A 23,970-nucleotide genomic window follows, 5' to 3' on the forward strand; every position below is an offset into this window, starting at 1 on the left:
ATTGAGATGCCAGGGCCCAGGGTCACATACTGCCCCTGTGCCCTCTCCATCGGATGGTGTTTAAGGCTTCTTAATGTTTTTTTGTTTTTGTTTTACGAGACAGGGTTTCTCTGTATTGTTTTTGAGGCTGTTGGTCCAGCCCGGCCTCGAACTCACAGAGATCTGCCTGCCTCTGCCTCCCGAGTGCTGGGATTAAAGGTGTGCGCCACCATCGCCCGGCAAGGCTTCTTAATGTTTTAATTATCCATCAAAAAGCATCAACTAAAGAGAACCCCACAGTGCTTCTAATGGGGATGGCTAGTAGAGTCCCCCCCACACCCCCTCGACAGATGCAGCCTCTGGGCATCTACATGCTGTGAGGTTAGAACCCATCCTCTGGCTGTCTTTCACAGGCCTCGGCACATAGAAACTGAACTCCAGAGCTTACCGCTTGCCTGGGCACTTGGTTTGCTCAAACAAGCTATTGGCTGCCTGGATTGCTACAAACTGGAGATGCAGAACACAGTGAGGAGCTGTCCCTGCTCCTAGCTGCACCTGCCTGACCTGCACCCATGCAAGAAGCACCTGCACCAGGAGGGAGCTCATCAGACAAGCTCCACTGAGACCCAGATGGGGAGACAGAGCCAGCAGAGCAACCCAAAATGAATCTGAATACCCTCAGCAGTCAAACCAGACAGATAGCACTGGCAGTCCGGAGACAGTGACATGGGGTTATTCAACCTGGTCCAGAGGACCCCGTTTTGTGGGGAGCACTTTGAAGCCTCCATCTGGGAGACTCCCCACACCCAAGTTTAGCGCCTGCAGAGGAAGGCTGGTAATGGGCACTGAGCAGATGCCAGGATCAGCTCGGGCGCTGTCATGCCCTACCCCAGTCCTGTTTTTCCCTGGCATTGTACTGGGCGGATGTCCGAGGGGTTGGTAAAGGGCCTGGGGACCTGGCACCTCAACTGGGGTTATCTGTGTCAACCCAGCAGGGCGTGGCCTGACCCACCATGTTAGAGATACTTTCCACACCCACACAGGAGGGCAAGGGCCCCCTTCTGCCCTGCTGTGCCCATGCTGGGTCATCAGGCACCCCCAGGAGCTGCATCCTAGGTGGAGGAGGGGATGAACTTTAGTTATGGATCCCCAAATGGTGGTTACCCCACCCCCTTGCAGCCTGGGGTGCTAGCAGGTCAGCTCCTTCCCCAAGCTTGTGGGATTTAAATACCTTCAAACCGCCTTGAGGAGGCAAACCTAATGTGGACACAAGGAGTCAACCGTCTGCCCAGGGAATCATACCCCAGCACCCTAAGGAGGCAACGGTGGCCTGAGGTCAGAGGCCGCTGCTGCCCCCAATTTCCTGGCAACTTCTACGTTCTCTACCAGGACCAGAAGTTAGCCCCAAGGCACATCTCTAGCTCCAGTGACTGGAACTCTCCCTCCCACTTTCTCCGGATGTTAATTTGTAAAGCATTACTCCTAGACTGAGGATTTAAACTGGCTGAGCAAGTGTGCAGCTCCAAAGAGAAACGGCTGGGATGCGGGACATAGCCACCGTGAAAACAGGACTGGTGGAGACCTGGAGTGACAGAGAGCCTGCCCCGCCTGGGAACATGTCCCTCTGGTGACCCCCAGGGGGAGTGCACTGTGATCACTGCTCCCTAGGAGTCCCACGGCTACAACGTCTGAGCCAGGTCCTCAGACCAAAGACAAAGACAGATCAGGGGCAGAGGAAGCTAGACTCCCTTAGTTCTGAGTCAGGGTGCCCAACAGGCCACCAGATGTTCTTTTTTTTTTTTTTTTTTTTTTTTTTTTTTTGGTTTTTACGAGACAGGGTTTCTCTGTATTGTTTTGGAGGCTGTCGGTCCAGCCTGGCCTTGAACTCACAGAGATCAGCCTGCCTCTGCCTCCCGAGTGCTGGGATTAAAGGCGTGCACCACCACTGCCCGGCCCGTCAGATGTTCTTAAGGGTCCTGCAAACACTGTCCATAACATTTTGAAATGTTGAGTCACCATGAAGAAGTGCCTGCCTAGAGGGGACACTTGTCCTGAGTCCTCAGAGAGGTGCCATCCCTCCTGACTCACCTGGCTTATGGCGCCCTGGTGCTCCCCGACGCTTCCTGGGTAGTGACCAGAACCGCCGCGCGGGCCCCCGAGACGCACCCTTTTCTGCCATTGAGTTGCCCTCCTGAGGATGGAATCTCTGTGAAGCAGAGGCCAGTGACTCTTCAGGAACAGTTCACGCGGTAGCCTAAAGAGTCCCGAGGTTCCTGACGCCCAGAGGTCTCCACTAGGATGGTCAGAAACTGTGGAGGTACCAGAGATCTGCAGGGCACACCTGGGTGTTGAGCTGTCACGAGAAATGGTGCTGATGTGCCAGGTGACCTTGGGTTTTACCAAATCGTGAGAAAGAACGGGTCCAAGTGTCCTCCTGGGCTCCCAGCCTCCCGGCTCAGTCCCCAAGCCCCGGAACGTCCTCTTGCAGTGGCCAGAGGGTCCACACCCGCTGCTGCTCTTCACTCAGATGGTGGAGGAGCCCACAGTGATGTCCCTGCTGCTGCGGAACAAGTGGGAACGTCTGAGCCCGCCCATCTGTGTGAGCTCTGGTCGCTTCCTTCCTCAGGCAGGGGCTGTGTGGACAGAGCTCCAAATGCCAGGGAGCTACTCAGACCAGAAACACCTTCCAGGCTTCAGGAAGTCTCAAGTTCAAACAAACAACTACAAACCAGGAGGAAGGGAGGGACTGGCCGCCTGCTTTCTGAAATAAGTCGGGAAGTTTCCCAGTCTGCTGTCCAGTCTCAGCAGAGGAAACGGCGAGGCGCCTAGCTTGGCAGGGACACTTTCCATGAGACACCCTGAGCCTCCCAAGCCAGCGGCTATTGACCTCTGCCCTGGTGCCCACAGATGCTTCTGTGGGAAAGTGAGGGGACAGCACCAGGGATTTCCAGGGACACCTAAGTCAGGTGCCACTCGCTCCCTGTGCCCTGCACATCCTAGGGCTTCCGATTCTGCTGTCTGGTGACCCAGGCACTTCATTTGAGCACTGTTTTAACTACAATAGCACACACGTGCCAGATGATTGTGTTCATTTCCAACCTCAATATCATTATCAGTCCAAGCTAGAAGAAATTGGCAAGGGTTGGAATCAGGTGAGTATCCAAAAAGACCTGTGCCGTGCCCCTCTGGCCCTCAGAAACCCACCCGAGGAACACTGCCTCATCAGTGCTGAAGCGGGGATTAATTGGCCTCTGTTTTCTGAGAGTGCACTCAGGGTTGGGTGCACAAAGACCTGCTCACCACCTGTCCTCCCCCTGGGGTCCAGGGGATAGGGGGAGGTGTTCCCACCTGTCCTCTCACCTCTGAGAAGCTGGCTGAGTGTTCACCGTCCGAATGGCATGGCCCTTCTACCTAGAGAGGTCTCTTGCTAGATCTGCACTTCTGAGTATGAGCCCCGCTGAGGAGCCTCTTCCTTGTGCACCCAACCCTGAGGCTGCCCTTGTATCCGGCAGACAAGTCTTCCTTCTGCATCATAGGCCACAGAGAAACATGAGAATGTGGCCTCCACATCACGGATTCACGGAAGCCAGGAAAAGCACTACCCAACCAGGAGGAAAGGCTCGGCCAGCCTCGCCACTGCTCATGTCCTCACCCACAAACACCACAGTGCGGAAGGCACATCTGGTATGGCCCCACAGCCTCTTCTGATGATGGCCCAAACACTGGTCCCACAGAAACCACCCGTGGCAGTTGGGTGTGATCACAGGCCTGGGTCCAACCCTGATGCCTCTCACTGCTCTCTCTCGCTGGGGCTAAGGCAATTGTTGAAGTACGGCGGAAGCACACTTTGACCCTGAGGCCATGAGCCTAGCGGCGTGCCTGTACTTTCCCATTCAATACTATTCCCATCAAGTGTGGCTGGCTCAAGTCTGTCTCCTCACATGTTTTAAAAATGCCGCTAAGACCTTTTCTAAGAACCTGTCTTGAGCTGGGTGTGGCGGTGTGCGCTTTTAATTCCAGCACTTGGCAGAGCTCAAGAGTTTGAAGCTAGCCTGGTCTATAGAAGGAGTTCCACGATAGCCAGGGCTACACAGAGAAACCCTTCCTCAAAAACAGGGGCAGGGGCAGGGAGGACCTGGGCTGGGCTTCGGTGTTTGTCCACAGCATGCTTATTTCTTCTTCTCCTGCGTGACGCAGCCTGGGACACTGGGACACTGGAGTTGTAGGAAGGCTTGTAATCACAGCACTAAGGAAGATAGGGATAGAAGGTGGAGACGGGCGGGTCCTCGGGCCCCAACTGCCAGCTAGTATAATCCAGTCAGGTCCCAGTGAGAGACCCAGTCTTAAAAAACAGTGTAAACAGCTCTTACCTCCACATCACACACTCATACACAGAGAGAGAGAGACAAAGAGAGACAGACAAAAAGAGAGAGACAGAGAGACAAAGAGAGAGACAGACAAAAAGAGAGAGAGACAAAGAGACAGAGACAGAGAGAGACAGAGACAGAGAGACAGAGACAGAGAGACAGAGAGTGTGTAGTAGTCAGGTCCAATGCAAACAAACGAATCTTCAAAGATCAAGCATCCTTACAGGATGAATTCCTATTTGGGTCACTGGTTCCCACCTCGTCTAATATCCTGTCAACAATACCATTAGTGAAATTTAACACTGGTTCTTTCCTGCAGCGGGTTACACAGTATGCTATGTGGCTTGTCTCTGAAGTTGAGAAACTGGATTTTACGCTTTGGGGATTGGCCTTGTTTCTTTAACAGCATTATTAAGGGGGTAAAGGAAAACCCAGGGCATTTGCTGAAAAGCCAATTTAGATACACAAGAGCCATCGAGTCTCCGTGACTTACAAAGACAATTGGCGGGTTTGTGCTTCCCAACCGACTGCTTCAAACTTTCTTGAATGACCCCTCCCAGATATTTGGTTTCCTTCTAACATTTGTGACTCTCTTGGGGTTTGGGTGAGGACAGTGGGCCCTTTGAGGAGAACAGAGGCCCTTACTTTACAGTCTCTTTAGAGAGCTGTGTGCTGCACTCCAGCCCAATCTTTCTGTGCCCAAGGCCTTGGAAACTCCTACCATAGGGTGGCCCTGGTGATATCAGCCGTAAGACCATCATCCCCAGAGGGCCGTGGCAGCCCAGATGGTCAGAAGTCCTGAGGTGCAGTAGCACCTGCATTTGGCTGCTCTTCTCAAAGAAAAGAAAGAACAAACAGCCATCACAGGCATGGGTGTGCAGGATTTCTACGAACCAGACATAGATCGTCCTATCTGCAATGCCCAGAGCACCTTTTAGACTCCCCTTCACATGGTACACAACCACCCCTGGGTATCCCCAGAGAGGGGCCTCAAAGACCCCGGAGATGCCAAAGCCTGTGACGCTTAACTTATACTCCTTGCAGTGATGTCATGTTTGCATACAGTCCTCACGTGCCGTCCTTTGAGCTGGATTTGTCTCTAGGTGACATACATATTAGCCTAACATTTCCCTCAGTCAGCATCTGCTTCCCAGTTCCCACCACAACTGTTTCTGTATGGGACAAGAAGATGTGCTTCAACTCCAGAACTCAACGGGCATAGCCCTACTTCAGGGAGGTATTCCTTTGAAAGCGACAGTCAAAGAACATTTAGAATCCACTCTTCGACCAGAAGGAAGGCTTCCTAAATGGATGCTCACTTGTTCAATTGACCACAGAGGCCTCGGGATTGTGTCAGTCACCAACAGCTCGAGGATCCATCTAACAACCAGCCGCAGCTGGATGCGGTGGTGGTGCACACCTTCAGTCCCAGCACTTAGAAGGCAGGAGGATCTCTGTAGTTCAAGGCCAGCCCAGTCTACAGAGTGAGCTCCAGGACAGCCCGGACTATGTAGAGAGACTGTCTCGAAAACAAACAGATGCAGCCCAGAGAACATAGAGCCACGTGATTGTGCGCTCCAGCCCTGGGGGGTTAAGAACCAGGTTATAGGTTGGAAACACAGTGCATACAGGACTCTGTATGAGCCACAGAAACAGTCACTGGGGGTCTTCACACACACCCTATTCTTTGTGAATAAAGGGGGCAGCTTAGGTATTTATTACTTAACTTTCACATTTACTTTTCACATTCTCCATTACAAGATATTCCATTTAAGATGTTTCAATCTAGGGCTGGAGAGATGGCTCAGTGGTCATGAGCACTTGTCGCTCTTTCGGTGGACCTGGGTTCGATTCCCAGCACACATGCTCCAGTGCCAGGAGATCCTAAACACCTTCTGGGCTCCTGAGACACTGTGCACATGGCAGACACACATACACACAGTATAAAATAAAATGACAATAGTAATACATGTAAAAGATATTTTAATCTTTGTTCTTTGTCCTGAAATGTTGCTACCCATATCCTCATACTTTCAATCTGTGATGCAGTAGCAGTTTTTCCTATTACATTTTATACTTTTTTTCTATTACACTTAATGAATTTTCTTGTGTGTGTGTGTTTGCATGCCCATGTGCACACAGGTGAAGGCTGGAGGAGAATGTCCTCTCCCCCTGTATCATTCTCTACCTTATTGCTTTGCAACAGGGTCTCTCACTTGGACCCCACCATTTCAGCTAGGCTGGATGGACAGTGAGCTCCTGGGATCTTCAGAGTCTCCACTTTGAGCGTTGGGTTATAAGCACTCATGGTATCATCTGGTCTTTATGTAGGTGCCAAGGATTTGAGCTCAGGGCCCCTTGCTCCCACAGCAAGTGCTGTTACCCACCGAGGCATCTGCCCAATCCCACATGCTATGTATTTTTTTTTGTTTTGTTTTACGAGACAGGGTTTCTCTGTATTGTTTTGGAGGCTGTCAGTCCAGTCTGGCCTCGAACTCACAGAGATCCACCTGCCTCTGCCTCCCAAGTGCTGGGATTAAAGGCGTGCGCCACCAACGCTCGGTTCTATGTATTTTTTTACAGGCAGAGCGGCCTGATTTACTGCCACAGTGAATGCATCGCTGCATTACAAGCAAGTGGTTACTATGGACAGGTGGACAGACAAATGAACAGATGTTACAGGAAATGTTGTTTCCTGGGGGAGGAACAGATAGCAAACTACTACTTGGCCAACCGGAACATCTCCCTGTTATCTGTGCTTTCCCGTCATGTGAGTCTATTCTGCAGAGTAACCCAGGAGAAGCACAACTCTCTGAAGAAGAGATCTGAGCAAGGAACCCTTTCACAGTTGCTGGGCCTGTGGCATTCAGCCACCACAAACCATGCTGGATGGTAAATACCCAGACAGCCGGAAAGATTCATTCTACTTGAAATATCCCAAGGACAAACAGCTGGTGAGGAAAGAGGCAACACTGAGGATGGGGAGGAGGGGGAGGAGGAGGAGGGGGAGGAGGGGGATCAGTTAGTAAGAGCTTGCTGGGCATGCATGAAGACTTGAGTTCACACCCCAAGCCCACATGACAAAGCTGGGTAGAGCAAACGTGAAACCCCACTGCTGGGTGCGGTAGGTATTCAGGTCCTTGGGGCTCACTGCCGACCAGCCTAGTCAAATCCCCAGGACAATGAGAGATACTGTCTGCAAAAACAAGGTGAAAGGCACCAGGAGATTACCACGTGAAGCATTCCTCTAGACTACACAAACACATACCTGCACATGTGTGAGCACACACAGATACAGCCACACACATGAGCACCCTCGCGCGCGCGCGCACACACACACACACACACGTACACCCGAGTGCGCACACCCAGCAAGCAAAGCTGATGAAATGCCCTTGTTTTCCAGACATTCTGCTCAGAATCTCCCACTGTCGGGACTCCACTGCTCATCACAGTTAGAAACAGCCCAAGATAAATGACAAATGGGTGTTTATTGGGGGAACCACTTACACAGAAAAAACAAAAAGAACCGCAGGAGCGCTTCTCTGCCCTTCCTATAAGATCAGCTGACCCAAGAGAAAAGATCCCGCAAAAAGAAGCCACTCCTCAAGCTTCGGCCAGCCTGAAGCCACGCCCAAAGGGGTGTGGCCACCATTACAGGTTCACGGGCAAGACTGCTACACCTACAGGCAAATTAACCACCTTCATTCACAGCTGTGGCTATCCACAAGAAACACTTCAAATCAGGCCTGTTGCTGTTCCCTCACAAAAGCAGGATGCCGGGAAGCCACTGGGCCCTCGTGTGAGAATGCTGCTTTCTCTTGCACCTCTCAGCTGCCCGTAACTCTGCCCTAATTGAATGTGGCCCTGCTGTCAGAGGATGGACATTAGCACAGTAAGGGAGTACTCCATCTGTGCAACTATGAGGGGAGCTGGCCGTACTGGAATGGAATTTTCCAATGACACCGCTGCTTTGCGGTTACACACATTGTAATTGACCCCTCACGATTTGTAAATTACGTGATAAACTCACAAGTTCTTACAGTTGGACTACACACATTGTAATTGACCCCTCATGATCTGTAAATTATGTGATAAACTCACAAGTTCTTACAGTTGGACTACACACATTGTAAATGACCCCTCACGATCTTTAATATACATGATAAACTCACAAGTTCTTACAGTTGGGCTTTAATGGGATGGTACTTTGGTCTGCTGGTGATGTTCTATCTGAGGGTAGGACGTATTTACTTGGATCACAAAACAGTTTCCTGGTGTCCTAGCCGAGGGCTTTCTCTCTCCCCTCACCTCTGAAGTAGTAGGAATCCAGGTCTGGATTCTAGTTTTGGCTTTCTGGTTCATAGATTTGGGAAGGCATTGATCTCTTGGGAATACAATGCTCACCCATGCGCTCCAAGACCACCCGAGGAGATGGTGCATTTTGCTTCCTGTGTATTCCATCTGCAAAGCCCAACCCACCAACTCCCTGAAAAGTCAAGTGCATAACTCACACACTGCACATGTGTACCAGCGTCGGGGCTGCTCTCTCCTTCCCTGGGCTGCTCCCCTGGGAGCAGAATGGAGCTCAGTGAGAGTGTGTCACACCACGCTAACATGACACATGCTGCTACAGCTGTCAGGGGACTCTGAAGAGGTGACGATGGCACCAGCAGGGTTGTACCTCTCTGTACTACAGCCCTGTAATGGTGCCCTTTTAGCAAGTGGAGAGACAGCATCTTGCTGGCAATGTGAGCGTGTGAGCGCCCTCCTCTAGGCATCCCTGCATGCGCTATGGTTCTGGGGGATGCCGGCCTCTATGAGGTGGGGCATAGAGCGGCAGGCATCACAGATAACTGGGAAGAACAAAGAACCACTTCACAGGGGTTGGCCAGGCCACCTTTCGGGACTGTGGGACTCAGGCAATGACCAACCATGTTGGCTTCAGCTCTGACAACGCCAAGAGAAAAGTGCAGGTGTTAGTCACATGACCCACCCGGGAGAGTGATAAGGGACACCACATGGCTACACACAGAACAGCCAGAGAGAGACTTGCCACAGCAGGGGCTGGGGGAGGGAGCGGTCAGCCTTAGGCTGACAAAATGGGGAAAAGGGCTCTTAAGGAAGAGGACAAGTCCCAGGGGAGAAAAGACACACTGGGCAGGCCAGCAGGGCAGAGAGACCGGGCAGACAAAGACATTAACACTGCTGGAGCCCAACTGTCCTGGCGTGGACCTGGTTCACAGAGGCAGAATCAGGCTCCATCAAGACGATCACAATTGACAGTTGCATAACTGAAACATTTCTCTAGTGAAAACACAGGGAGGTAAATACCCCAGACAGAGCTTCACACAGGAGCAGGTACCACACATTATGGATGCCCACGTGGCCCACCATGTCCCTTACAGGCCACTCTGCACGCACCTGCACCCACTCTGCCTGTATCTGGGCATGCAGCCTGATCCTTAACCCACCGTCACTTCTATCCAACATCTGTCTGGAAACTCCCGGGGTCAGATCGTCTCCCACTTCAGGCTTCACCAAAGAGGAGTGACAGAAACAACAACTAAGTTTCACTTCCCAGCATTCAGTCAGAAAATACCAGAGGAGCAAGACAGACAGACAGACAGACAGACAGACAGACACACACACACACACACACACACACCCCTCAGGTGTCCTTATGTTAATGGCACTGGGTCAAACACTTCCAAATAGTTGAATTAGCAGTTGAAAGCTGAACTCCAGCTCCTAGTCTGTATTGAGTTTGTACAGAGGAGGAGGGGAATCAGATATCTGGGTCACAGAGGGTGGACACCACAGGTAGCCTTCTATTAGTGGAGTCAGACAGGCCCATCAGCAGCTCCTAACCACCCATGTTCTGAGGCTCGCCTCCTCAACATATAAATATCTGAATGTTCTTTGCTCCCAGCATTGAAACTTGGATTGTATTCAAACATGACATGACTTACACTGTGCTGTTTGGCTTGTAATTTCATCTACCCATCCTGCCTGATACCATCCTTCCAGCCACTTACCTATCCATCTACCCATTCATATAGCAATCTATCCTCTTATCCACCCACAGGTAAGTTCATTATCCATCCATCCACCCACTCATCCATCCACCCACTCATCCATCCACCCACTCATCATCCATCCATCCATCCATTCACTCATCCATCCATCCATCCACTCACCCACCTATTCATCCATCAATCTATCCATCCATCTTCCCACCCATCCATCCATCCATCCTTCCAACCATTCATTCATCCATCCTTCCAACTATTCACCCATCCATTCATGCATCCTTCCTTCCAATCACCACCTATCCTTTTATACAACCATCCAGTCACAAATCTATCCATCCCTTCACCCACTATCGATGCGCATGTGCATCTACACACCCATCTACTTACCCATTCTCTTAATATTTACGTATCATCACACTCACACATCTGTCCACATACATGAAATCTATCATCTACCCATCTGTCTATCACCTATCTATCAATCTGTCTATCTATCTATCAATCTGTCTATCTATCTATCAATCTGTCTATCTGTCTCCTTCCGCATATCCATCTATCCATCATCCATTCACATATCCAACCACCCTTCACCCACTATCTATCCACGGATGCATCTAGACACCCAGTCTCTTGTTTATCAGTCCACGCACTCACACATCTATTTATCTACATATCCATCCATGCATCTGTCTGTTCCCCCTCCCTTACTCATCCATCCATGAGAACACCTTCACCTCCTACTGATAAAGAAGGTGGGGCTGGGTTTAAGATTCCTCTGCTACAGTGGTTTCCTGAGTTTGATTCCTGGGTCAGCACCACCGTCATCACTAGGGAATTTTAAAGTGAAAATTCTCAGACATTACTGTACTGGCTTCCTGAAGCTCCAGGGTGGCTTGCATTTGTGTTTTAATCAGTCCTGCAAGTGACTTGGGAACACCTTTAGTCCGAACATCAAGGAGCATTCAACTAAGTCCCCACCATTTCTCTCTTAAATATTTCTCATTTTTCATCAAATACTGCAAATCTAAAGAGAAAACCAAAACAGAGGAAAATGCTGAAAAGGAGTCCAAGTACCCAGAAGGCTTCTGCTGCTGGAAAGCATCCAGCATTGGTACAGAGGTCAGGTTCAGGAGTACGTGGGAAAGCTAAATGCTCAAGTCAGAGGCTGCAGGTCCTGGAGAGTCTGCATCATGTCCTGTGTGCCGAATAGCCCAGGTAAGGAAGTTCCGGGTCACAGGGTACAACATTCAAATCTGAGGTGAGAAGACAGCAGCATGTCCTCAACAGCACAGGCTTCCCACTTGTGTGAGAGCCAGGGCAGAGCAGGGAAGGTCAGGTGACACAGCTCTAAGGAGAGCCTCTGTGCCCAAGCCTTCAGCTGTAACCCCATGCCCTCCACTCTGAGCAGCTTTACCAGTTTCCAGACCAAACTCCTGAAACTATCCATCCACTCCTGGCCAAGACCTTAACATGCCCCTAGAGCATGAACAACCCCATGACCTTGAGCTACATTCTGCTAGAAGGGGCTCTGGAGGACATCCTCAAAATGTGAACCCTAGGAGATAATTGCCATAGACCTGTATTACCTCCCCACAGGGGTGGAAGCAGGCACCTGCACTGCTTCCTGTCCCCATTTCGTGACCTCCCCAGTGCCATAGCAGGGTGAAGACTGGGCTATACCGGGAAGAGGTCAGTGTACATGAGAGGCCGGAAGGGCGCAGATGTGGGTGGCATCTTCCTCTACGGCACTGAGCAACGCAATGCTCATAACAGAGGCTCCTACCAACCACATCTTTGGGTCTGGGTGAAGTCCGCTCCTCCAGCACCACAGAAGCATCAGAGGGCACGGTCTGCCAACTGCTGCTTCCAATGAGACAACAGTGACCACCAGGGCCTGTCCTAGGATACTTGGACAAGCACATTCAGTGACAGTGAGTGTCCAGCCCAGGTTCTGCTCTTCCGGGAGCCTTTTCACAATTTAAAATTCATGTTGTGTCCTTCAGAGTCCATTCGGAAGCCTCAGTATCTAAAACCCAGGGATGACGTCACTGCTGGAGCAGTTCCCACTGTGTGATCCCCCGCACCAGCCAAGAACAGGTGGGAAGAGCAGCAAGTCCCACTCCTTCCTCAGCCCCCCGGGAAGGCAGGCAGCTCCATGGGGCTCCCCACTCATCCAGACCTTGCCCACGCAACACCCAGAAGGACAGGCTGCGTCTCTCAGAGGAAGGGAACAGATGGCATAAATGGCTTCCTTTCTTTTCACCCATTTACAACAAACAGCAGTCTCTATGGCAAGACCGGCTTTGTAAAGTGACCGTCTGCACAAGAGTAGGTGAGGCCGCCCCACCTGATGTTTATGCTGACTTAGTCATTTAATACACTGAGGGGTGCCACACCCAACCCACACGACGAATGAAATCTTAATCCTTCAGCAAAGCATTATTTAGAAAACTAGATAAGGACACGTATCACATAACACATGGCAAAAGCAGCAACTTACTTTAAAGGCACGCCACTATTTCCTCTCCTGGTCAGGGAAAACTGGTCAGTGGCACCTGGTTCTGCAGCACAGCAGGAGCCCCCAGCACAACTGGTGGAAGCCAAAAGCAGCACGCAGGCTGCCAGCCCTGAGGGGCTGGGATCTACAGGGGTCCAAAGCTGCCCCTCGTGGCTTATTTTAAGCTCTCGGTCAATTAATAGTCTAATTACACTATTCTCCCTTTTTACCTACATTATTTGCAAACATTTGCCTTGAGGTTGGACAGTGCATGCTGGGGATTTTTCACATCCATGGCTTCCCATCCCCACCCCAGTGTCTGAAGGGCCTGGACTTGGACCACCATCCCTTCTGGGATCACAAGTCCATGGCCACTGCAGCAAATGAAGTGAGGTTCCCAAGCCGACTGAGACTCCTCCACAAGCAAATGGCTCCGCATACGAACCCTCATCTCCTAGAAAGCCCGTGCCACGGATCTGTAATTCTCTAAACTGTGTCAAACAGAATAACATCACATTGTCAGTCCGCACAAACCTATCAGTTACCAGAAAATGCCCATCATGTCTGTTTTTCCTGTTACCAGTGCTAGGAGAAAGTGGATGAAGGGGGTTATGCAGACATTAGATGCAATTTTCTACAATTCGACAAATGATGTCAAGCTTAAGAATATATAATCAAGGCCAGCGGCTCCTCCTACCAGTGTTCTTGGAAACCGCGTTTAATCTCTGCACCATTTCTTCTAGGGCCATCTCTTCATTTCTCAGCCAAAACCTCATCCTCCGATTCAACAAAACGGATCCCCAGAAGCTCGTCCTCCGCTGCACCAGAGGTGCTGTCGGGTGGGGCTGAACCGTGGGGAGGGGGGCGCGGCTGGAGCGAGGAGGGGGCTGTGGCGCTCTCCTTGGCTTCCCAGGATTGGTCTCCGTGCCACAGGGAGGGGGGCGCGCTTTGCGCTGATGGGGGGCGGGGGGCGCTAGGCGGAAGCGGAAGCACGGAGCCTGCCGGGCGTGTCACCACCCTGCACCTGGGAGTCATGCGTGTGCACCACCTGAGCACCTGGAGGGTAATGTGCATCAGGGGGGGCATCTGGAAGCCACGCTATGCAGGCACACAGTTCCGCCCACGTCCTTCCCCCTGCTCTAGGGCTTGTGTCCTCGCTCGGGGATTGGAAATAGGTGGGACAGGGACGCAACCCAAACCACCCAAAGAATGCGGCCGAGTCTGAGTGCGGTGCTCCCTTTACTTTCTGCCCCAGGCCCCCTTTACCTCCCGCCGCTGCAGGGCAGGTGCAGAGGCCACAGCAGCCTGGAGCGCGCTCTCCACGAGGCCTCATGCCCAGGTAAGAGGGAGTCGGTGGGTGGCTAGGGGAGGGCTTGCCTCTCCCCGCAAGGGTGTCGCCAGCGCTAAGACACAGGTCTGCAGGAAGGAAGCTCAGTTGCAGGCTCAGGGCTCTCCAACCTTGCCATGTTTGGCAGAGGGCCACACTGTGCATCTGACACCAGCAGCGCCACACGGATTCCGGGTTGCTGGTGCACAGGGTACTGTTGCAATGCGCAGGGTGGTGGACCAGCCTCTACGGCTGCTGGCCATCTTTTTGCTGTTTGGTAGGATAGACAGGTAGCATGCTTTCTTAACAGAAAGAGTATTTTAGAAGAAGCGTCTACCCCATTCAGGGCCAGAGAAGTTCAGTAGTGAGAGTTGAGGCTCTCACTGTAGACCATGTTCACAGGATGAATACATGTGTACACAGGACCCCACATGTGTACCCCAAGACCACAAAATCCAATAGCATGTGTATGCCAGCACCATGGTGTGCAACAACACAGATGTGTACCAACATGTCCGTGTACCAGCTCCATGGCAGCCATCAACATGTGTGTGCCAACATGTCCACGCAGTAACACACATGTGCACCAAGACCAGTATCCAAGAATATGTGCATCAGCACCACAGTGGCCAACATATGTGCCCCAACACCATGGTTCCCCAAACTACGTGTGCACCATCACCACACTGTCCAACATGGTGCATCAGTAGCCACACCAGTTTCCAGTGACCCAAGACCACAGACTCTAACCACATCCATGCGCACACCAGCACAGAACAATCCAGAACAGACGCCTATGCACCAGGATGCCATTTCAACAGTGTACATGTTGGGCTCATGTGTGACGACCTTCAGCCCTGAACCAAGGGTAGAGACGAAATGTCAGATGATCCACTGTTTGCCCTCAGCACTCAGGGCCTGGAAGATAAAGACCTGTAAAGTCACAAACTCCCCAAAACTATGTGTAATAACCACACATAGATATGGTGATTAGACAGGAAGGAATCGTTGCTTTTCTGAAATCACTCCCCCCCCCCCCCCCCGAAAATCAGCAGTGTTTTGACAGGAAGGAATCGTTGCTTTTCTGAAATCAACCCCCCTGAAAACTAGCAGTGTCTTTGGTTTTAAATAATCTCATGGGGCAAAGGAAGAGAGGAATTCTGGGGTGCTGGGCAGATGCAGCAGCTCTCTGCATGGACAAGCAGACCCCAGGCTATCCAGTGCTGAAGCAACCCACACTGCGCCCACCATCCCTGGAGCCGGCCGGTTATCACTTGGATCTGTGTGTCACCTAGCAAACAGCCACTGGTGGGTGGGGGAGGGGGGAGTCAACCTTGTGCCTCTCGGCTCCAGAGCCTTCACTGTTCACTGCCCCCTCCCCATGTCACACTGGTGTCCCCTGCCTCGGAGAAGGCCAGTGACCAGGGCAAGTGCTGGCATTTAGGCCCCACCTTCCCACGGGCTTCTTTCCTTGTCTCCCGTCTGTCCTGGAAAGACAGACCTACCTGCCTTGCTAAATGTGCTTTTGAGCAGCCGAGGCCTCCCCAGGACACAACCCCAAGGTCTCATGGCCCATGGGGTATCACCTGGATCTGGTTGTTCCGGGCACATGTAGGCCCATCTGGTCGGTATTCTAGAAACCCTGCTAACATCATTCCATCTTCAAAGCCAGAGCCCAAGGCTTGTTGTCCACACTCACCTCCTGCCCTACTAGGGAGCTTTTCCATGCATCAGACATCTCCTAGTCTCCTGCGTCCATTCCAGTCTGCGAGCTTTGCCCTAGAACTGCTGTACTGGGGCATGTCCAGGGTGTTAGGACACCACACCTGCTGCCTAGACGTTCCAATGGCTGCTTTAGAGTGTAGCCTGGTGGCCACTGAGGACTAGCTTCATTGTTCCCTTGTCTGGTCATACCCCTGTACAATTGGTCCAGTTCTGTGTTCAGACACCTCTGTGAAGATTTTCTAGGTGAACTTTGGGTAGCAGCCACCTCCCTAATGTGGTAGACCTTATCCAGGCACTGGCTTCCACGTGAAGGACCGTACATAGCCTTGGATTCCCCATCGGTGCCTCTCTGGTCTCTAGCCTGACTGGCCTCTTAGGGAGTGCTGCTGCTGCTGCTGCCACGCCTTCAAGAGTCTTGTCCATAAAATGAGTTTCTCTCTGCCAAACTGTGATGCAAGCAATACATCCCTCCAGACCGAGCGTTTGTCAAAAACGTTCTAACTGTGCTGTCCATATTTGTGGGGCACTTCAATGGCCCAAGTCCCTTCTCAGGACCACATGAGGTGAGGTGTGAGCTGCTGCGGTTCTCCTGGTAACCTAGATGCAGCATGGCCAGCACCCTGTTTCATGCTAAGGAACCTACCTGCGGGGACAGGAACGTAGAAGGAAAAAGCAACAGCTACTCACTGGGAGCCACAGAGCAACCAGCGGCATAGAAGCAGGACGCAAGTCTGACGTCGCTGCTTCCGTGTTGTCTCGTCTGCCTCCTTTGGCCGAAGGGGCAGAAGTGATTCGTTAACCATAAAGTCCATAACCTTTCCTCTTGAGTCACCTTGTGCGATGGCTGATGATGATTACAAACTTGGCAGGTTCTGGGTGACCAACCTCTGAGCATTCTTTGGGGGAGTTTCTAGATTGGACTAATTAAGGTAGAAAGATCCACCTCCATGAGCTGGGGTCCTGGGCTGAATGAAAAGGAGAAAGGCCTTCGGGTGCAACACCTATCTCTCCCTGCTTTCTGACAGATGCAATGTGACCAGCTGCCTCAGGCCCCGCCCCCATGACTTCCCCATGTGAGGCTCTGTACCCACCAACTGTGAGCCCAGATATACCCTTCCCTCCTTACGCTGATGTTGTCAGGTAGTTTGTTGCAGCTACGAAGAATTATGTAACTTGAATTCCCAGAATGGCATCAGCTCTCGGGTCACACCCAGTGTGGGTGAGGACACAACCGGGAGCAGGGGCCATCAGCTCGGGAGAACCACTCTGTCCCCTCAGACATGTCCCCTCAAACATGAAGGCCTTCTGAAGACCACCTTTCGAGCCCAAGCCCTCATCACACCACAAGATCAGGACTACTTAATCATGCATACCTCTTGTCCCTGTCCAACCCTTACTGCTTAAACCCAAAGCTCACATTAGTACCCCAAAGACAGATACAAGGTCATTGGCCCCTTATCTGTCCTCTTCCCAGTGTGGCCTTTATTATTCAGTTCTTTAGTTGGCATTTTGAGGTGGATGGCGAGCCTAGCTTGTTGGGATACAAGAGCATGGCTTTTTTTTTTTTTTAAACAGCCTGTATGAGTGTTTGGTCTGCAAGTCTGTTGACCATGCATGTGTCTGATGCCCACAGAGGTCAGAAGAGGGTGCCAGGTCCCCAGGACTAGAATTAAAGAGTTCACACGGGTTCTGGGAATCAAACCCAGTTCCTCTGGAAGAGCAGTCAGTGCTCTTAACCCTGGAATCATCTCTCCAGCACCAAGATCTGGATTTTTCTCTGAAACCTCCCTGGAAGGAACACAGCTGTGTCCACCGCTGGGGCAGGATCAGATTCTGACCTAGAGCTAAGTACTTGTCTTTAGGACCTTGCCAGGGAGTCCGGGTTGGAATGGTTTCTGACAGTTCCTGTAGTTCTACAGGTCACAAGGTAAGCCCCACCCACAGCAGCTCCAAGAAGGATCAGTAACCCAGGGATTGGTCTCTCCTTCTCACTGCCTGGCTTGTAGGACAAAGGGGCCCAGGGGAGCAGCTCAACTCCAGGCCAGGCCCCAGGAGGGAGGCTGATGCTGTAAGGCTACACCTGGATACCAGACTTTCCCTAGCAACCATTCAGGAAGCTCAGCCACAGGAGGACCAGGGAGGAGAGCAGGCCTGAAGGAGGGCAGGCCTGAAGGAGCCACCCCTTCTGAGGTGGGGCTGTGGGAGGGGCAGGGCTGGGGCACAGAGGCATACCAGTATCCTCCCGCAAGCCCTGCAAGGAGGAAAGACTCTCCAAATGGATTTGGGAACATCACAGAGTCATCATCAGCTTGAGAGGAAACAGGCAGATCCCGGGAGTTTATTGGCCAGTTAGACTGACATAGACCTCTGATCTCTACACACACATGAGAACACATATACAAATACACCCACACCTACTAGTTACAGACCAAAGTTGTGGTTATTATTAAGGTTTCTGGAATATGTAAACACTTTTATGTATGCAGTCGTGTGACCAAATGCAAGGGTCACTGCCAGTGCCCCAACAAGTCAGGTTAAAAGAGACAAAACATTAAGCAGCAACAAAAAGGGGTTTATTCACTGTGGCTACACTGGGAAGAAAGATAATGAATTCCAATGAGATCCAATAACACACCACCACCACCACCACCACCACCACCATCACCAAGTGCATCTTTGGGATCCTGAAATGTGTGTTAGGTTTAAATAGAAAGCAACAGATATGCATGATTAAATAGTCTGGCTCAGGTGTGGTCTCCCATTGTTGTCTGGACTTCAGGCACATCCTGTAAAGGTTTGACTATCTGTGAATGTCTTCTGGAGACAATTACTCCCTCTGGCTGGTGTCTTTCCTACTCCCAGCATGAGATTCCTGAGGAAAATCCCATTCTTTGGGACCCATTGTTACAATAGTCTGATAGGTTAGGGGATGCACATATCTTGAGAATATCTGCCAGGCCAGTTATGATTTCTTAATTTCTGTTTTAGCACATCAGCCTTGAGGTGGAATATGTCAATATCTGAAATACACAGACACACACAGTATCTGAAATATACAAATAATACACAAAATGCAAATAGGAACCCAGACTAGAACATATTTAGTTAGTGTCAGATAGCAACTTACAGAATCATTTGTCAAAGGAGATATATTCATTGTGGCCACACTGGGAGGATGGAGTTGGGGTGGGGTTGTTGCTGAATCTCTTGGTCCCTCTTCCCAACACGGTCACATAAAATAAATCACCTTTTCTGCTTTCACAATTAATTTGGTTCTTGTAATTAGTGGATTGAAGATAGATGGCCGCATTTGGTTTGTTGGGGTCAGTTACTTGTTGACAATCAGACAGCAAGCAGGCATCAGAAGCCACAGAATTGCACCGTATCCCATGGCAGGTGTTGAAGTCAGACTGCCATGCCCTGAGTCACTCCAACTGACTGAAACAACTGATTCAGGCTTTCTCTTGCCCCGAGTGACTCCATTTGTCTCCATTTTGAGTGCAAATGCAGATACCCTTACTGTGCACACAGACCCCACCAACTGCCCGGCAGCAGGCATGAGACAGCCGAATGCATGACTTACCCCTTAGAGTGAAAAGGCGCCGCCTGTAAACCTATCAACATAGGCTGGGACCATATCAACATAGAGACCGTGAAATCATCAGAAAAGCCCAGGCCCAAGAACTTACTAAACACCAGACTGGGGAAGGGTGCAACACCTTTACCTGGATCCCAGAAAGAGGAGGATGGCGATGGAGATGGCCCCCAAAAGTCTGTCATCTGACGTGGCGTATGCATCAAGGAACCAGCAACAGGCAGAGAAGTCCCACCTGTCCCCAGGGCTCTCGCTCAGCTGGATCCTTAGTGCTGATGAAACTGCTTTGTCCTACCATCCATCCAGACTCAGGCCTATGTCTGTAGTCTCCACGGTCCTGCATCTTGCTGGACTCAACCCTGAACCACTTCCACCCGGCAACCCTGGGACAACCCTGTGAACCTTCTCCAGCTCAGTTAGATTCCTTGAGATGATACCTCCCCACCTACAGTAACTGCATCTAAGCCTGTTCAAAGTTCTCGAATGTTTCTGCAGCTTTTTAAATGTCTTCATAGCCATTCTGTAACATATACAATTGCTGTGTGATGTGTAATGGGTGATCTAAAACCACGCCCAAAAGGTGTGGCCACCACTGCAAGTTCATTGGCAAGGCAAGATGCCACCACAGATGCCAGTCTACGGTGTCACACGCCTTTAATCCCAGCACTTGGAGGCAGAGGCAGGTGGATCTCTGTGAGTTTGAAGCCAGCCTGATACACAGAAAGAAACCCTGTCTTAAAAAACCAAAAATAAAATAAAAGAATCCACTATGGAGTTCTGAAACAGCCCAATTCCTTGAGCAGTGAGGTGTGGGTGCTCCAAGTTCCTCTCCTGAATCCTGAGAGGAAGGCAAGTGTCCTTGCTGCAGTCCTGGAATGAATTCCATGGAGCAAGACTACAATGCAGTAGTTATTGTTCTTAAGGACTGTCACGAGGTCACCTACCAGGTCATCTGTGACCTCAACTGGATCGGACAAGATTGTATCACAGGATTTAGCACCCACAGCCAGAGGCAAGCAGCACACTATGTATGCAAGAATGAGGTGGCCTGCTGTCTCAGGAAAGGGAGGCCTCTAACTCAGCCCCAGCCAGTGGGATTGCCAAAGGGGGGAGCAGGAGAGAATATTGGGCCCCTGTGTAAGCCACGACAGCTGGAGGAGAAGCTAGGACCAGCCTCAGAGTCACACTCAAGTGTGTGCTTGGAGAGGGAGGAGCAGTCTCCTCGTGTTCAAGTGGACAGGGGATCCATCCCAGCCGCAAGAGGCTCTTCATGCCAGTCTGGTGCTGGCCAGAGTTTGTCCTGGGGAGGCCAGGCACTTTCTCCAGCGCAGAGCAGTGGATGCCTGGCTGCCATGTGCTTTGTTTCAACAGGAACCCTGATGGCGTTCCTATCGATCATCTGTTCTACAAGTAAGGCTCTGCCATGTGAGCTGGCTGTCAGGCTTCATGTGCCTTTGCAAAGTTCCTTAGGAGATAGGGAGTGAAGAGGACTTTAGTGTCCTTGAAAGTCTGAAGTCCGCACACAGTCCCCAGTCTCTGCAGCCCAAGCCTTACAGCCCATGGGGTCAACAGGCCCTAACAGCTGTGGTGTGGCCTTCAGCTGATGGAGGACCAGGGCTATCTTGATGAAGTCCTGAAAGTGTCTTAGACTTCGTGAGTCGCCACGGATGGGATTCAGTTAGGGGTCTCTCAGTGGGAGACTGCTTTGGATTATCAGGTAGACAGACAAGTGATTCTGAGGAGGGGGATGGGAGGACAAGGTGGAGGTCAGCAGGGGAGTTCTGAGTCAAAAGAAGCTGGGCAAAGCAGGGCTGGGGCTAGTCCTGCCCACCTCTGGGCTTGGGACTTCTGGAGCCACCAGAGTGGCCAGGTAGCAAGCTTGCATTGTTGTGACCACTGTGTCACAATGCTTTATTAGAACAGTGGCAGGGAATGGCGGCACTGCCATGGAGGCAGACACTGAGGACCGTCCTGTAGAAGAAGCCACCCTGTGCCCCCAAGGAGAACTGAACCACCCCGACCCAAGGCTCAACAAAGCAACCAGAAAAGCACAATGGAGGAGGCGGAGAGGACGCAGGAATAAAAGGGCCCTGGGGTGGGTTACAAAGGGCACCTTTAAGGAGGGCTGGGGGCTCTTAGCACTAGTCCTAGATCACCTCTATTCCCATGAGAGTCAAGGCATTTGAAGGACTCCCCAAACCAAACCACAAGGTCATCCAGAATGCACTCATCCCAGACAAAGGACAGGAGCCTAGGTGTCGCCTCTAATATCCTAGAGCTGGCTTCCAGTACTCACCAGGGAGTAGGAGGGCTGGGCCCTAGCACCGTGCTCTGACAAGTGACACAGGGGCCATGGCTAATTGTGGAACATTGTATGAGTGAGTGGCTACCGGCCGTGAGGAACAGTTGGCAGAACCTGCCAACAGATATTTTGCCTTTGTCCAAGAAGGGGATGGAATATTCACTTAATGGTGGGAAAATAGAACCAAGAAGATAGACCAGCCCAAGGCTGAAGAGGCCTTGTAGCAGTGAGGAACCACGGAACAATGGACAGCTTCCGCGTATTCTGTTGTCCTGGACGCTCGCCTTGGAAAACAACCGTCCCTGCTGCTCAGTCAGGATGGCTTGCTCACCTCACTACGGGAACAAAGGACACTCTGTTCTCAAGAAGGGACAGCCCAGGAGAGAGGAAGCCCCCAAGCACTAGAGGTGGTGCCAGGAGAGCAGGGAGAGAGTGTTGTTTTAACAGAGGACATGCTGATGTCACACCGTACCCAAGAAATTCAGATGAGGGATCCAGATGGTAGTGTATATATTTAACTGATGCGCTGACTTCCCAGGCACGTGGGGGGGGGTGAGAGGAGCCAGGGGGAGTTGGGGGTGGGGGGGAGAGCCAGGCAGAAGGAGTGGATGTGAGGCAGGGGTGATTCCAGCCCTGTCCGTGCTGGAGAGGAAAGACATGAGTAACATTCCCCACCCAGAACCCATGAAATGGAGCTTCTGCCTTCCAACGGGACTGACTTCATAAGCATCTTCGCACTAACCTGAGCCATAAGCCCCGTAGGCAGGTGTATGCGTTGGCATGATGAATCTGTGCCGCTGAGGCTAAGTGTCTCAGGGACGGGCTGTAGAGCAGGTGCAGCGTCCACGGCTCCCACGGGGTCCACGGAGACCTTGCAGAAAGGAGGACTCATAGACCTTTAGGCAGTCTTGGGACCAAGGAGTGGAAAGAGGAGCGCTTCCACAGGAAGGCATGGAGTTCGCAATAGCAGCGCCACCGCATAAGCTTCTTCCCAGGGGTGGTGAAATGTGGGGGATCATGGAGTGGGCTGGTGTGCGAGCCTGGGTGGGCTACAGAGGGGTGCTGGGATGCTGGGCGGGGCTCTGCATCAACTCTTTGCAGATGTGGCTGAGAACACTTACAGTCTCCAGGGTTTAGAGGAAAGCAGATAGCCTTCCGGGGTGTGGTAGTCTTCCCCAAGCCCCTTGAAGGCCCAAAGAAAAGGATTGAAGTCCCCAGTGGAGAGGGAATTCTGCCTCCAAATGCCACACAGAATCCCTCCCTCAGGTTCCTGACTTCCTGGGTCCCGCAGCGCACAAGCCAACTCAAGGAAACAAGCAGATGGATGCTGGGGTCCTGCCCAGGCATCTCCAGGCTCACTTAAAGAATTCTGGCTGATGCAGGACTGGGCAGAGACCCCATGAATACAGGTCTTTATTGGCTGGCAAGTGATATCACACCAGGAGAAAAATACTAAGGAGGCGACATTTCAGGAAGAGGGTGGGCATGGCTCACAGACACCCATATTGGAAGGATTTGGAAGCCATGGATGGTGAGTGGAAAGGAATTCAAGGGAAGCCCAACAGTCGTTTTATCCTTTATGAACATGTATATGTCAATTAAGGCTTGCTGAGTATAAGATAAAAATCTAAGTGATCAAAAGAGACTAAACCACTCCTTGAGTTTCTTCAAGCATTCTATGTGAACGTGTATGACTGACACAACCACAGAATTCTAGGAGGCTGCTACGTTTAGTAAGAAAGCCACACACCTACAGGCAGAGCAACCTCTCTCATTAAAAGGTGCATGGTACATAAACCATGTGGCTTGTTCACTCCATGGACAAACATGACTTGAGGTGACCCTGCCACATCTGTGCAATCTGAAAACAAGCAGACGAAGCTAAGCAAGCGTCTGGCTTCCACTCCCCCATGGCACAAAGACCAAGCCAGACTGTGAAAGACTCATTGTTCTTTAGCTTCCTGTCCAAAGCTGCAAGCAAGGTCCAGGGCGCTTCGCCTCTGTGATTAGAAGGAACTCCGGGGCATGTCTGGATGAGGTGCTGGGAGGGTGGCCTGAAGAAGAGCCTCGGGCGTCTGGGAACACTGTCCAGCAGGGGCTCGGGGAGAAGTATTTCTCAGTCACTTCCCATGTGGCAGAGGGC

General features: G+C 51.4%; 1 protein-coding gene across 10 annotated transcripts in view; it reads right to left on the bottom strand.

Moving 5' to 3' along the window:
* Mcf2l (MCF.2 cell line derived transforming sequence like) overlaps nt 1-23,970 on the bottom strand; it is a 137,070-nt gene that overhangs the window by 83,479 nt on the left and 29,621 nt on the right. For 2 of the 10 annotated variants that reach the window (XM_040733574.1, XM_040733572.1), the window contains exon 1: nt 13,576-13,802. The exons of 2 other annotated variants lie outside the window; for them this stretch is intronic. In XM_040733574.1, coding sequence (XP_040589508.1) covers nt 13,576-13,654 — 79 coding nt within the window. In that variant the 5' untranslated portion in view covers nt 13,655-13,802. Of the gene's footprint in view, nt 1-2,067; nt 2,629-13,575; nt 13,804-14,144; nt 14,285-23,970 lie in introns of those variants that run through there. 6 more of the 10 variants (XM_040733565.1, XM_040733567.1, XM_040733571.1 and 3 more) reach the window with 6 other exon arrangements.

The sequence above is a fragment of the Mesocricetus auratus genome, unplaced genomic scaffold (assembly GCF_017639785.1).
Source record: "Mesocricetus auratus isolate SY011 unplaced genomic scaffold, BCM_Maur_2.0 Super-Scaffold_100031, whole genome shotgun sequence".
NCBI lineage: Eukaryota > Metazoa > Chordata > Mammalia > Rodentia > Cricetidae > Mesocricetus > Mesocricetus auratus.